The sequence below is a fragment of the Phaethon lepturus genome, unplaced genomic scaffold, assembly GCF_000687285.1.
Source record: "Phaethon lepturus isolate BGI_N335 unplaced genomic scaffold, ASM68728v1 Scaffold40626, whole genome shotgun sequence".
NCBI lineage: Eukaryota > Metazoa > Chordata > Aves > Phaethontiformes > Phaethontidae > Phaethon > Phaethon lepturus.
Genome location: NW_010547608.1, coordinates 1 through 15580, shown reverse-complemented (window position 1 = coordinate 15580; position 15580 = coordinate 1). Strand labels below are relative to the sequence as shown.

The window sequence follows — 15580 nt, the reverse complement described above, 5'->3', positions numbered from 1 at the left end:
GGCAGCGGCCTTTACCCCTCGCCGCCCGTCACGTTTGGCCGTGGTGGCGTGGCCGCCTGGTTATAAAGCCAGGGTGTAACAGAAGAGCAGCAGTACCCTTACTATTAAATGCTCTTTATTTTTATCTACATCCCCTATTGCATAAAGATCACATCTCTTCAAATATAATAAAGGTACCAAACGGGTAACCCCAGCGGCTTCCCCCTCACACCCCGGCACAGAGGCAGAAGCCGGCAGGCAGCCCCCGGTTTTTAGACAGGAGGCTTTCAGAACGTAAGCACAGTTCTGGTGCCAACGGCACCAGAAGTGGCTGATGGGGTAGTTGTTACTTGTTTACAGTTTCACATGTGCACAGTCTTTAGGAAAGCTTTTTAAAAGGCAAGTGTGCAGCAAATCTATGGACTTTTGCATCCTCAGTCATTTGCCGAAACACTTTATTATGTTAAAGTTAATACAAATTACATTTTTCATTAACTTTGTGCTGATGCCGCACTAGATTTCCGTGAAGTTTTAAAGACCCAGTTCTAGGTCTTCCAGTTCCTGAAGAAGAGCAGTTTCTTTCTGAATCTTCTCCAACTAGAACAAAAAACACACAAGGTATCACAGATGTAGCTCATTATAAAATGAAACTTGAATAAACTGCATATAGCTTAACAGTACCTGATTCTTTTCTAGCTGTTTGCCAGCAGCTGCTTGTTCCTTCAGCTGCTCAATTGCCTTTAGTTTCTGTAAAAAAACCAAACACACACACACACTAACACAAAAATATTGGTGCACCAAGAATAGAAAAGAGTCTTAGAAGCTCCTGCACTTGCAATTGCCCGATTTGCCAGGAGGCAGGTCTCAATGCAGAAGGCACATTTCATTTAAAGCAGCTCTGGATGCTCAATCCAGAATTCCCCACCAATAAGACATTTCTTCCAAGAACAAAACCTAGAAAACAGAAGTACTTCTTAGTCTCTGAAACATGAACGCCATGCATTATCTCACTGGAAGGATAGATCCAAATTCAGATACTACTCCTCCACTATTACTATCCCTCTTCACTACGCATTTTCCTCAAAAAGCCTGGAATGTTAATCAGAACAGAGGACCATGAAAAACAGAAGGCAGCCAAGAGAAAAAAGCCCTGACAGATTACGCAGAAAAGGGAAAGATTCTCTAGCCTGAACCAAGCGATTTCCACTCTGAAATTATTTAATCCAAGAATTTTCAAGATTGGCAGTAAACTTCACACTGATACCATTTACAAGTTAGGGAAGAAAGCGAAGCCACGTAGCATGGTTCCCTCCTCAGATCCAAGATCCAATAAACAAGAAGCCCACACAGCTGCTTTCTAAGCCTGAACACCTTTCAGCTGCACACCTACCCCTCAGCTGTGAGGGCTGGGTGCACATGCAACACTATTCGTAGCAGGAGACTGCAATACTCTTCCATGCATGTGCCAGTGGCTTCTACACAGTCTAGAGGCTACTCTGATAAAATCTTTAGGAGTCCTGGCAAGTGACCACCTCTACTGTTTTACAAGATGGAAAAGCAAAGGAAGTTGGTTTACAAATTCAGGAAATTACCATCTATGTAAATGCTATCCTACAGAGCTCAAGTCACCTTACAATCAGACTAGATCTTACAGATCATCTCAGAGAAATCTGCTGTTTGTTCAGGAAAAAAAATCCCCTTACCTTCTTTAAGTTCTTTATCTTCTTGTCAACTTCAGGATTTCCTGTAATGGCAGGCACCGCACTGTGTGGTACACTCTGTGGTGCTGAGGACTGTGTAGATTCCTGGTTCGCATCAGCTTTGGCCTCCTGTAGACAAATAAACAAAACACATTATCTAGAAAATACCTTTGATTACTAAGGGACTGAAAAAAGTCTTTCATAATTTTAAGGTATCCATTTAATATTTCTTCTTTCACTGGTTTGCTGGTGCACTCCAAAATTTTTAAGTGACTTGCTTCAATGTATTGCACTACCCATATATGCGCTTTCCACAAAAAAAGGGCTATCTATAACAACTGACATGCTGTTTCTTGTTTAATTTCAACTTCCTCAAGACACCAACCATACATAGCATAGGGAAACATCAGTAAGGATGACATGACAAACACATACACAAATATTTTATAAAGGTAGACCAGTGGGTCATTGTCTCTGAAGTAAAAGAAAGGGCTCAAATCAGTGTAAGAAATTTAAAAAAAAAAAATCTTAAAGAAATTATTGCTTCAGAGGTTCATAGAAATGGGAAGGTTAATACCAAAAGCTGATTTTTATCTACCTAGCCAAAGAATAGCAAGTGAAGAGGTGACACAGAACAGGCTGTCTTTGGTACGTCCTGACAACGTGCCTCAGCCCTGACCTGCTGGGGGGGACACATCAAAGCAGCAAGTTTGTTCTCACCTCTCACCTAACAACTGAAAAAAACTGTGCAGATTGTCTGAAGGTGAAAAGTCAGAATTACTTAGTCTTAACATTGATTTCAGCTAACATTCACAGCAACCAAAGCTGTTATTTTTAAGTCACCCTTTTGTACCTGCTTTAGTCCAGTTAAAAAGCCTACCACCCTTCCCACAACTCAGCACGTACAAGATGTGTGGAGAGCTCTCAGTGCAACCAACGGTCACTGTGCTGAGTCTGATCAGTGCTGTTTGTGAAAATTAACATGTTCCGTGAAAGAACTACTGCCACAGTACCTGTTTAGCAGCTTTCTTTGCTTCATGTTTCCTTTGATTTTTAAGAGCTGTTTTAGAGAGTGGCTTATCACTGCTTCCCGACTGTGGTTTCATATTCTGAGGTGGCTCATCCTCATGCTACAGGATATGCAAAATTAACAGTTATGAAACCTGTATTCCATGTTGGTGAGTTGGTACAAAAAAAACTTAACAGTGAACCCCCAAACCTACTGAAGACAACACCATATGCAAAGATGAACCATAAAGGAAGAGGAAGGAAAAGCAAAGAAAGAAAGAAAAGTGTCGTTTCTCTTTTGAGTAGCAGAAGACAGTGTGAAAAGGGTTTTAAACTCATCCATTCTCAAGTTCAGATGGGACTATCCTATATGTCCTAAAGATTTCACAGATTTCTGACGAAATAACAAAATCATCATGTTTCCTTTCTCAGGAAGGAAATAAAATCAGAGAGGCATAAACTAGCACAAAATGACTGAAACTTGACATTTTGCTTTTGTTAACTTTTTAACTTGTAGTGACAAGAAAGGAAAAATCGGTTGCTGGGAAGGGAGGTGGGTTGAGGTTTCTTGGGAGGCAGGGATGAAAAGGGGACATTTAGTCATCTGTTCTAAATTTTAAGGTAACTCTTAATTGAGGAGATGGATTGTTTTAATGCAAATGACAACATTTCTTGCCCATATAGAGTTATTTTAATGCATCTTTTCCCTACTACCTCTGCTTGTTGATCATTTGTGAAATCAGACATTAGCACCATTAATAGATTCCTTACAAGCTGAGCAGCAGTCTTTCTTTCAAAAGCAAAACGCTCAAGGTCAAAGCTCTCCAAGACTTAAATATCACAGGTGCAATTGTTAAATGTAATTAGTTGCTACCCAGCCTACTTTGAAAACTTGCAGAAAAGAAACTAATTAGACAAGTAGGTCACTATACTGAAGCCTGTTTAAACTGCAGCCGACTTGCTAATAATCAAGTCTCCTTCTAGCAAGTAAACTTACCAAAAAAATCGGTGTTGGGAGGACAGTCAAGCACCTGCCTGGCTGTGTTTAGACTGGTAAGTCGGGTCACCCAAATCAGAGGCTTCTATGTTAGAGTATCCAATTTCACCCTAAACCAAATTTGCAGTTTATTGTTTCAGTGCATGTTGTACAGAGCGTTTTTAAAGTTTGCAAATGGCTTTTCAAAAGGAGAGTATTTGGGCCAAAGAAATTTCTGGTTTTTGGCATACGTTCTTGCAAACGGCAAAGTGTCAAAGAGGACTACCAAAAAAACCTCTCAAAAACCCCACAATACTACTGTCATTCTGATTACTACGCTGATGTCTCTCATTAAATACAGAGGGGCAAAGCAATGAAGCAGAACAGCTTAGTTCATATCTGAAACCGTCTACTTACAAGCTTCGAACTTGTTACAGGTTTGTTTCTCAGGGCTGGAGGCCTGTACGCTTGAGCAGGCTTTGGCTCAGCACTGGGCAATTCACTTGGAACTGCCTGGTATTTTACTGCTTTCGCTGGGATCACTCCATCCAGGAAGGGCTGCCAGGAAACTTGCCACATTTCTTCGTTTGATGGAACTTCGTAGTTGTGTAAGAGAGAGCCAGTGTAGTGCCATATCTTGTAACCATTACTGACTCGTAGCCTGGGAGCACATGTGGCTGTTACAATATGTTCCCCATCAGGACACCAAGCAAAGTATGTGGAATCTGAGGCTACTGGTTTGGAAATGAGTTTGTAGTTTTTAACGTCCCACACTTCCATCTGTCCCCTGAGATTCCCAAATCCTGCTAGCACTAGGATGTGTCCATGGGGGCTGTAGTAGGCAGCATTGCGAGGACCGGTGCCAAAATCAAACACGGGGTCACATTTCAGATTGAAAACTGTTGCTTTGGCAGGCATAAAGCCATACACAGCACAAAACTCAACAGAATTGGGGTTCCAAACAACATCATAAATAGGACCATTTTTTGCTAAAGGAAAAGAAAAATATGCAGCTGTTAGGAGACTATCTTTTCAGTACAAGCAAAAGTAAAATCAATAGCAATTCTTAACTTCATGCTTTGCTAAAATGCTGTGATTAACTACTGACAGTGAAAAATGAATTCTGCTAACAATAGAGGTAGAAACAACGTTTTATGTTCTGATAATTTTAGTTAAGGTTTGCAACAATAACTGCAGCCATTCCAAATTACCTCTGTAGGGTCAGCATCAGCACTTTAACAGTAAGCATACTTTTTTCATGTAAAAAAATTCCTTTTTTTTTTTTTCCTCGTTATTCAAGTATGATCTCCCAGGACCTTCTCAAACTGTTCCACTGGAAACCTGCAAAAACAGGGGTTTTATACCAGCTGGATACTAGTTCCTCTTTTTTAAATCTAGAGAAATATTGCATAGCTCAGCTTTGCAGAGCTAAGAAATACTGATCTAAATTATCTTTGGACTGTGCTCACACATGGTATTTTATAAGACAGATTTTTAAAGTGAGAGAGCACACAAAAAAATTACACATAATGATTAAAACTTTATATTGTTAGAAGCTATTCTGGGGGTTAGAACATTGGGAGGTATTGAAGAATGATGAATTAGTGATGGAAACTCCCGTAAAATGTACAGGGGTAAATAAAAAACAGGTCATTATAACTTTTCATAATCTGGATATCTTTAGCTGCTATTTTTATTTCAGCTAAATGCCGAGTGCATTACTGACAATTCTGAAATCCAGATGTTGACACAAATTATCAAACTGATTTAAATTGCTCATTCCTGTTGTTATTCTAAAGCCTCATGATCTTTAGAAACTAGGCTGTGCAACCACACTGCCCATGTGTTTTCCCCTTTAAAACTCTTTAGATTACATTAACCAAATGCAACTGCAGAGACAGATCTGGCAGAAAATGACGTTTCTGCACATTTCATGACACTAGGCAGCTGGTGAGATGAGGGCAGCTTTACATGGGCTTCAACAGCTAAGGCAAAGGCTGCAGCACGAGCATGTATTAGTCAAAACTGAAAAAACCTCTACAAATGCTAGTGTGAAAAAAGCTTCAAAAGTGGACCTCAAAAGTAACCAGAACATACAAATCCACAGGAGATGAGGCACCACTCACTCCAAGTGCTCACTGCTTGCTTTTGCTGGAAAAAACACCGTTTTACAAAACAGACATCGGTTTGGTTTTTTCCTTGAAAAGAAATAGCTAAATTAAATTAAAATTAATGATAAACTTCCTGTTAAATAAAGATGCATTGGAAATAAAGAACGTCAAAGGGCAAAGAGGGTTTTAATAAGCATGTGCTTAAACAACTAGTGTTCTCAATCCAGGAAACTGCTCCCAGAGAGATTCTAGACACAGAGTTATATTCCTGATAATTTTTCCCTGGTGAAATTAGCAACAAAGGGAAATGGGGCACATTACTTGCTACCACAGATTTTGCTACAAAAGGAAAACTGGAGATGTCCTCCCAGTCAGCCCTAATATTGAAGAGAATATATTCACATTCTCTCTACAGTCACTTAAGTCACTTTGTGTTTTGAAATAGTCACAACGAACTATCCTCTCTATAATCCCAAACATCACAGGTGTTTAACATAAACAGCAACAGCTCAAGATAATGAAAAAATACCGCCATGGGGAAATTAATGAATGGACTTCCAGCTCAAACGAGGCACTGGAAGTAAGAGCACCCACTTGCTTCTCCCCAACATGTCATTTTTATGGCTCGGAACACTTTCCACTTTACAATACAAAATAAAGGACTTCTATTTTCCAATATACTTCAAAAAATTGTTCTCTCTCTGCCTCACTTCCTTGACTAGCAGTATCAATTGCATGTCTAAAAGTGCAGGCAGGATTATCCTGTTTGGTAACACACTTTTCTGCCGGTTTTCGTTTCTCAGACATTTAGCTGGCTCCGTTGTCCATGTGTTTCCTTAGCAAACATGCACAATTCTCTTCCTGTACACACCAACACCTGCCCAAGCAAATTATTTGTATATACAAACTGCAAGTGTGTGCTCTCTGCCACTGACATTAAGATGACAAGTACACCAAAGAGAACAAGATAATTCAGCTATAAAAAACCAAACACACACATCTTACTCCAGATTAAAAAAAAAATTCTGGTGAAGATTTTTTTTTTAAAGGAGTACTTGATTTTTTCTTTTAAAGATTACTTCATTACACTAACACCCCCCCGCCCCGTACATTAAACAAAAGCTGGTGAAACAGCAATTCCCACTATTGAGAGCTACAATACAATGCAAAAGTGCCTGAGAGCTACTTACGCAACTGTACGACCGCACTTTCTCCATTTGTTGCAATGTAGTGCAGAGTTTGTTCTCCGTAGTAAGAAGCACCTGTTTTATCAACTTCTGTACTAGCTATTACTAGCACAGCAGTGGCTAATAGAATAAACATACTGTTACTTCAATACAATTATTGCAAATTATATAAACTATTTCACGAACTACCATGAACGAAGAGAAATTAGTTTGATTATGAATTCTATTTAGTTGCTTGTGTAACAGTGCTGTTACCCATTCTCTTCTGAATTTAATTTTTCCTAAATGCTAACCCAAACACAACGACTATCTCCCTTTCTCAGATGAAAAGTGTAAGCTACGTCTACTCTTTCACAATTGAATTACAAGAAATGAACACACTTTTGCAGCCGTAAAAAAAGATATTAATCAGACTAAGGCAGGAACCAAGCATCCTGGATCAGTCCTTGAATAAAACGTTTCATCAACAGCTTTTGTATGTACATCTATTTTATCAAAAACTGTGCCCACATGTGGTTTCTACATGCATTTTATACCTTCCCTGTATTCCAAACAATGTGGGTTGAGGTAAAACTGTTTTTACAAAATTATTCTGAAACAGCTCATTGCTAACAAACAGCAAAGCATACAGAAGACTGTGCAAGTCGTCTCAATTGTGATACATCTACGTATATACAATTTTACAGATTAAGAACAGTTCATGCTCTGGTATAATCTTATGTTTACAGTATAAATACATTGTCATCACAGAACACAAAATTAAATTTGAATTTGCTATTCAACTGCAAAACTTACCAACATGTAGAATGGTCTCAATTACAATATACAAAATCACGGAAAACAACACAGGAAAGTTATGAGAGTATTCAGAATTGTAACCTTGCATCGCATTGGCATTAATGCCTATCTTCAGTATTTATCTGCACATACAAATTAAATAAAATCTGCACATGCAAAGTAATTAAATCCAAAATGGGTGGAATACAAAAGTTTAAACATACAGCTGTCATACCTTTTTTGTTCCATAGCATTGTCACCTTGTCAGCTTTAAAGAAACTTTTATTGGCTAGTGCAGACTGAGGGCCACCAAAGTTGGGATACTGATAAAGTCTAACAAATGATGGTGCACCTTTACTGCCCGGAACATACACAGCAACCTAAAACAAAGCCGTAAGATTTTATTGCAGATTATATTCTTGGTAGCACAGGGTCTATTTACTACTAGGATGTTGTACTAAAATCACAGTAATTTTTTGGAGAAAAACAAGAAAAAAATTTGAAACAACATCAGAAGTACCTTGGTTGGCTGTGCTCCTGGAGATAACACAAAATCATTAACCTTTTGCAAATGCAGTTTATTTGCAATAGTATCTGCAAAAAGAAAAAAAACAAAACAGAGATGTGATGACATTAATGACAAACCATGTTACTCTGGATTACATAACTATACCTTTCCATGGGTCTGCATCATGGATAATAAAGAACAGTATATATGATAAAGGATTTACTAGGCAAACAACTATTACTTTCCCATTTCATCACACATTTTTATTTACAAAACCAACTTGAACCAAGCTTAGTTCTGAAATCCAGTATTTAGTACTTCGAAGTTCAAACAGCAAGGAAGCTTCTGAACCCCACGTGAACACGGCTCGCATTTTAAGTGAGGCACAGTGTTCTTCATCTTATTTGTGCTGACTTCAGAGGAAGCAGCACCAGTCACGTCCAGCTAACATGCACCATTACACAGAGCCAGGAGTTCTCCCCTTGCAACTTTACTAGATGATTCTTCCCGATAGGAGGCATTCGTAAAGGTCTGTCCTGTGCTGAACATTGCTCCTTTACACAAACAACTTACGGGAAATGCATCTTTAAAAGTAAACAAACAGCAGCAACTCAACCTTATTCCAGCAAGGAAGTCTGCTCTGAGCAGCAGATCTTGTGCTAGAACAGACATTCCATACTTCCCTAGCATAGCTTCGTCAGTAGAGTTAATTCTCATGAAACTGCATCTCTCACAGGCTGTATTTTTAGCTCCCAGAATAATTCTTGTGTCAGCTTTACATTTAAAACAAAACAAAAAAACCCCACCAAAACCACACAACACTGTTCTCCCCCAGCAGTTTTCTTTCATTCCTTTAAATTTTTGTTCCTATTCATTTTTACCTTCCTTTTTTCTTCCCCTTTCCCTTTTTGACCTCTATTGACTCCAAATAGTCTACCACTAGTAGTAAATTTCCTTGAAAAAAATGCTCTAGCTTCACGACTTCATTTTTGCCATCAATATAAATTTTCTAATAAGCCATTTTTTAATAGTTCATTGACAGAATATACACCACCCAAAGAAGTAATCAGAGATCATGTTCTCTATTGACAAGTTCCTGGGCCTCACTAAATGAGAAACAATACAGAATCAGGCCTCTAATTGAAAATTGGATGAATTTCCTACTAGATAAGTCACTTTCTTGTTTACCTTTTCAGTGAAAACATACTTCATTAAAACATAATGATTCTTAGTTTGAAATACAAATAGAATGTAGGTGATATTTAAAATAAAAAGCAAGCAAAAGAAATGAGGAAAAAATTGAAAATAAAAAAAAAAACCAAAAGAAGATGCCTATATAGAATGCAATGAAACATATAGAAATACTTGCGTACTAAAGTTGTTGTTTTCAAAGAAGTGCACTTCATTGTTTACATTCCTGGCACAAATGCTTTCATCATCTGCCCAGCAAGGACACCTACATTTAAAGAAAAAAAAAAATCAGAAACACTGAATGATGCTCAGCTTTAGTAGCCTAGGATTATTTTTTTCCCTCCATTTTTAAAGCCAAGCAAGTTCAAACATGATAACATGTTTCAAATAGACAAATGACATCTGCATAGTAAAAAAAAAAAAAGTAACTAGACTTAATTATTATCTCCCCAGCTTTCTCTGTGGTACAAAATTATAGTAATTTATATTAGGAAATGAACAATTGTAACTATGTACAAAGATACAAGCACAGATACTCGCTTTCAGCTAGTAGCAGGCAGTATTTTGAAAGCCAACACCACGCTAAGAGCTCTATTTGCCTGTATCAGGTTTTGGAAACCACATTTCTTTGCAAACAATTAGCATCTGGAAATGTTATTTACCAGTTCTGCATCTTTTTCTGGATGAAAGATTTTAAACACTTTCCAGTTTTCACATCATGAAGTTGTAAGTTGGGCACCCCTGCTGTGCCGTCTTTAGCAGCTGCAACAAAAACATGGATTAGAGTAGTGGTCTCTGGGGATTAAATCTGCTTCACCATGATGACATTCCACCTCATGATTCTACAAGGAACCAAACATGCACAAACCTCTTACAAGAAGCATCCCTGCCCTGAGGGACTAAACTCCCAACTGCTAATTGCTTTACCTATTAACATAAGTCTTTCAGTCTGCAAAAAGAACTAACACTTGGAAGTGCAGGATTTCTATTCCCATTACAAGACTAGGACCACCAACTCTAGGACAGCTTTTTTAATGCATGTTTTTTAATCAAAATCAAAAGCTGTCCTCTTTGCAAACAATGAAGGTATGTTTTCCACACCTACATTTTGTTCTCATAAGAATGCAATGCATTTTGTCCATCGCGCTGCAGTCACAGCTTTATCTGCAAGCCATACAAAATGGTTGGTCTGGTTTCAAACTCTCTGTACCCTTCTACTCATTCTGGATACTACAGCCTGCTTATTTCTACCAATGATTCAAAACAGACCTCCTAACAGTTCTCCAACAGCCCACAGTTGGCATAAATTCAGTCACTTGTACTGCCTTGTCTTCACCTACAACCTGTCCCAGACCACTTCCCACACAGCTTAGGGGCAGCGCTCTCCATCGAAGGAGGCATTTACAATGTCCACTTCAGATGCCTGAGGCTATCTAAATCGGGAACAAACTCCACAGAGATGAGATGCAGAGGAGAGAATAAAGCCCTCTGCACAATGGAGACCACTCAAGTCAGCTACGCCCAGTGGAGGACATGACTACTCTGAGACAGCTTACAATTTTCCTTGTCTATACGTGAATATAAACCACACTCTCTGCACTAAGAATCAATTAGCAATTTTTAGAAACAGGTGATTTACTTAATAGAGTAATTAGTACATGCACTCTGATTTAGTGTTTGTAAGAACGGTCAATACCAGATGCTTTCAGAAGATGGCATCCCTCCCTCTTCCACTATATACTTGATTACCCATATAATTTTCTGTACACTTTCTGTACTGCTCATTTAGCTGATAAATATGCTACATTGACAAGTCAGGTAATGAAAAGTCTGCAAACCAAATTAAAATAAGCAGTTACCCTATGTACTTTTACAGCTGGCAAAATACTCACTTGTATAGGCCTGCCATGTTGCCAGAACATTATTCTTTGGCGAGAATTCAAGGCAAACTGCCTTCGGAAGATCAAAGGAACGCAGTACCTCAGCATTGGCGACATTAACAATAGTTACTCTGGAACCAAAAGATGCTATTTCAATAAAACATGCTTAGAATAGTTAATTAATAGCCAAGGTAACTTTTCATATATTAGACTCTTCTAGATTTGTTCCAAATTTGGCCAATGTAACAAAATTAAAAGAGCTTTTTTCCCCTCCTGCTTTTACTAAAATTTTGCAAGAACATATTTTAAAACCAGATACCAAATTGTAGCAGAAACTAAGTAAAAGCAATGGTCAAAACATACCACATATTTTTATCTGCAACATTTAAACTCTGAAACAGGGACAAGATATACTCTATCCATAGAGAGTCCATCCACACTTCCACAGTGCTAAAGTTGAGCAATGGCCAACAGAAGAATTCTAATCTAATTAAAACACACATTTATCCCACATATTTTTAAAGGTCTTCTATCTATAAGGATACAACATTTAAGATTTAGGCTTTTTGAGGTTCGGGGATACAGGGAGACATGGACAATAAAAGGCAAAGGTCAGACGGCTGAACAAACAAGGTCAAGTGGCATCTCTGAACACCATATATTGAAGATCTTCCACATATGGAATCCAAAGAAACAAAAAAAATGCATCCAAGCCACTGTTGTTCTCAGAAGCTACATTAGGAGCCTGTTCCTCACCATCGCATTAACTGTCCCACCTCAAAAATGAAGGAAAATGGACAGCCCCCAAAACAAATAGGCATGGCAGGACTGGTAAGATTTGCCATTGGGAGTATCCTCATTTAAAGTACAGGTACCTGGATATACAGCCTGGTTGTCTGAAAAACATTTTTCCCCACAAACACTTTCTGGAAATGGACCTTTCCAACCGACAAAAATAAAGCTTTTAAATTAAAGATAAAGATGAGTTGGGATATTTTAGAGAACCAGAAATAAGTAACAGTAACGAATGCTACATCTAAGTTACCTACTTTAAAATAAATGGTTAAATGGTATTGCTATATACGTTTGCAATTTTTTTAACCCGTAAGAACACTGACATTTCAGAAGCAGCCTTATCATCTCTTTAGAGCAGCAACCCCATGATGCGCTCTTACTTAAAAGACGATCTCTAGTGAACTCTATAATGCACCTAGTCCATAAAAAAGAAACCTTGCGATGTTTATACATAACGCGCATAGACTCTTTATTTTCTGTGAGCTTTACCAATAGATTAATCCCAGAAAAAACAGGTACTATCATACTGAGAAATATGAAAAAAAAAATCCAACCACCCAGCCACAAATAAAGCATATCCACATTCCATGGGAATGGGTGCATTATAAACATGATAAAATCAGTAAATATTTCAGTTGATATTCAGGAAACAAAGCCACTACTGCAAATAATGCAAAAATAAACTGCATTTAAAGTTGTATGCACACACTTTCATTAATAGCAATAGCCTTATAGCCTTTATATTTACAAGAGTAAAGCTTATTTAATACAAACTAAATGATTAATATCACAAAATGCACCAACTTTTCTCCATTGCACCAGGCAAAGAGGGAACCATCCTTGCTAAAAGCAAGAGCTTTGCAATTTTTTCCAGAGTCCCTAAAGAAGGAAGAAATGCGCATTAGTATTCAAACATACTGCATAAGTTAAGGTATTTTTAAACAAAAATATAAAAAGCAACACACCAATTTTACTGCTGCGCTCCCGAGTAGCGCTTTGTAACAGTGCAATCTACTCTGCAATCGCTCAGTGATTATTACCTGGGCAATGAGAAGGCAGGCAAGCGTAAAGCCTTCAAAACCATCAATTTTCAATTTCAATCAACTACTGACAGTAAGAAGAAATTTGCTTATATTCATATGTTTTTCAATTCTAGTGCCTACTTTTACTTTTTAGAAAAATATTTCTTTTGTGCAAAAGATCAAAAATAGTGATAATAACAGTACCTTTGAAATGCTGTGCTCTCCGTGAAACTAGGTGGCCCATTCACCATATAAAGCCCTTCGGATCCTCTCACTGGAAGAGTAAACAAATAACTACTCATTTCAAATTCGGAAAATCATCCAAAGCAGAAGTTTTATCTAATTTATGAACCTTGAAACCTGCATGCGCTTTTCACTGCATGCATTTTAGAGTACATGAGAAAGAGGGTCATACAGGAAATTCTGAACATAACACGTGCCAAGGCAGCTGGTTTCATCCCAGGCAGCTGTAGGATTAAGACACAGGACAGAGGCAGGGAAGTGGCAGAGCTGAGCTATCGGCCCCAGCACCAAAAGCTCCAACACACAACACACCAGCAACTGAGGCGCCAGTCTGCCGTACACCTCTGCAGACACAACGGCAACCAGCCAGCACTTCTTGCTGAGGACTGAAACGGGACAACTGCCTCCCGTCCCGGCCTTCCTGCACCCACTGCTCCCACAGCCTGGCACGGCCCTTCCAGTGCAGCCTTTCCAGCAGGGTCGGTTTACAAACTGGTGTGTCCCTCTGCCACAGGAGCACTGGTGTCAGTGCAAAGAAGGGAGTGGAAACACAGCAGAGGGCAGTGGGGCAGAGCCAAATCTGATGCATGGCAGAGGGGCTGAGGTGGGGGTACCCCTGGAGCTCCCCACCCCACCCCTGCTCTGGCAGGGCCAGCAACACCCGGCTGCAGGGCTGTTCCCAGCCGGGAGGCATGTACCCCAAAGGATAGAGATCCGCAGCCTCTCTGGGCAGCCTGCGCTTGTGTTCAGTCTCACAGTAAAATAATTTTTCCTGTGTCTAAATGCTATTTCCTGGATTTCAGTTTGAGCCCATTGCCCGACATCCCCTCACTGAGTACCACAAAACAAGACCCGGGTTTCACCTCGCAGGATGACCTCACACTACAGAAGAGCTGCACCTGCATAAGGAGGGTGGGACAACATCTCGTCCTAAAATGACCGATGGTCCTCAGCTCTCAACCCTGTCGCAGGACGCACTTTGACGAAGCCTAACTTGCAGAAGCTGAAAATTCTCCATCACTGCAAGAGCCGCATGAGAATCCTGCACAATGGAGTAGAAAAGGGCTGCCTAGATATTCCCCAAAGCGAGGATTAGCTGCCTAAACACAGGAAGCACATTTGCCAAAGAAACATTATGTCGTACTGATTTTCTGCTGACATGAGACAGGATTTGCCCCATTATTCGTTTCAACATTGAAACTCAACTTGGAAAACAGAAGACATGACAGAAATCAATCTAAAGTGTCCTTCGAATTTCATTTTTTTCATACACATTGCCATGCTTACAGCACTAGAAAACAAACAAGAAATACAGATTCACGCAAAATCATGCGGTTGGCATCGCTATATATAGAGAATTAACCAGAATTTTTTAAGGTAGTTCTATTACAAGTATATTAGAATTCAAGGTTAAACCACAAAATAGGCAACTGTTACATTGGCATTAGCTGCGTTTTACGCACTTTCGAAATTAACAAATGAAAAACAGTTTAAGCAATAGTTTATTAGTTTGGAGAAAATACTATTTTGATAGATCACAAATCTCCACCTGCTCTGCAGCCCTGTACTTCAGTGGGGGTACACCATAGCCCTAACATATCTCAAGGGTACGTTTTAACAACACTTTGAAAATGATCCACTAGCTTTGCACCCCTGCCTTAAGTCTATTCTCCAAGTACTCCATCAGACTCCCAAAAAAAATTAAGAATCAAATTTACAATAGATTATAGACAGTAGCAAGCAGTCCAAAAGCCACCCTGAACAACTGCAGCCCCCCCCCAATACACCCAAGTGAGGATAAACATGCTGATATTTAAAGCTTAGAAACACAGGAAACAAAAAATAGTTATCCCTTGTGCTATGGGCAACCTAAAAAGTAAAACCGAGAGAAGAGGAAGAAGGACTATTAAAAAAAGCTCAGAAAAACCACAGTGAAGATGCTTCAGCCAGCTATGTGTTCCTGCGAGCTAGTTAAGCAGTTTGCAGAGGCCCCGCTAGGGCGGTCCCCACGTCCCGCGAGGCCCTGGGGCTGCCACCATCCGCCCCGAGTCCCGGGAAGCGCGGCTGGGCAGCGGGCCGGCCCTAGCACAGCACCCCTCGGGAGCGTTTCATCAGTTAACAGCTAGCTGCCCGAGAGAATTAGCTCCAAAAACCCAAGATGTAAGCAAGCTTAAAAACCATGCTTTTACATCCCCGAGCACCT

At 39.4% G+C, this 15580-nt stretch overlaps 1 protein-coding gene across 1 annotated transcript; it reads right to left on the bottom strand.

The window, feature by feature from the left end:
- Window positions 1-510: 510 nt before the first annotated feature.
- Window positions 511-13436, bottom strand: EIF2A (eukaryotic translation initiation factor 2A, 65kDa). The gene is made up of 13 exons (XM_010289701.1): window positions 13339-13436; window positions 12917-12991; window positions 11330-11448; window positions 10100-10199; window positions 9620-9702; window positions 8259-8332; window positions 7974-8118; window positions 6965-7081; window positions 4081-4652; window positions 2693-2809; window positions 1683-1808; window positions 661-726; window positions 511-576 (listed from the first exon to the last, which is right to left on the bottom strand). The coding sequence occupies exons 1-13, from the start codon at window positions 13434-13436 to the stop codon at window positions 511-513; spliced, it is 1758 nt and encodes a 585-aa protein (XP_010288003.1).
- Between the last annotated feature and the right edge of the window lie 2144 nt (window positions 13437-15580).

Coding starts and splice junctions, on each gene's coding strand:
- EIF2A (XM_010289701.1), bottom strand. CDS start 13,436: ATGAGTAGTTATTTGTTTACTCTTCCAGTGAGAGGATCCGAAGGGCTT. Junction 11,449..12,916: donor GCCTGGTGCAATGGAGAAAA/GTTGGTGCATTT, acceptor TTTTGGTTCCAG/AGTAACTATTGTTAATGTCG. Junction 577..660: donor AACAGCTAGAAAAGAATCAG/GTACTGTTAAGC, acceptor TTTTTGTTCTAG/TTGGAGAAGATTCAGAAAGA.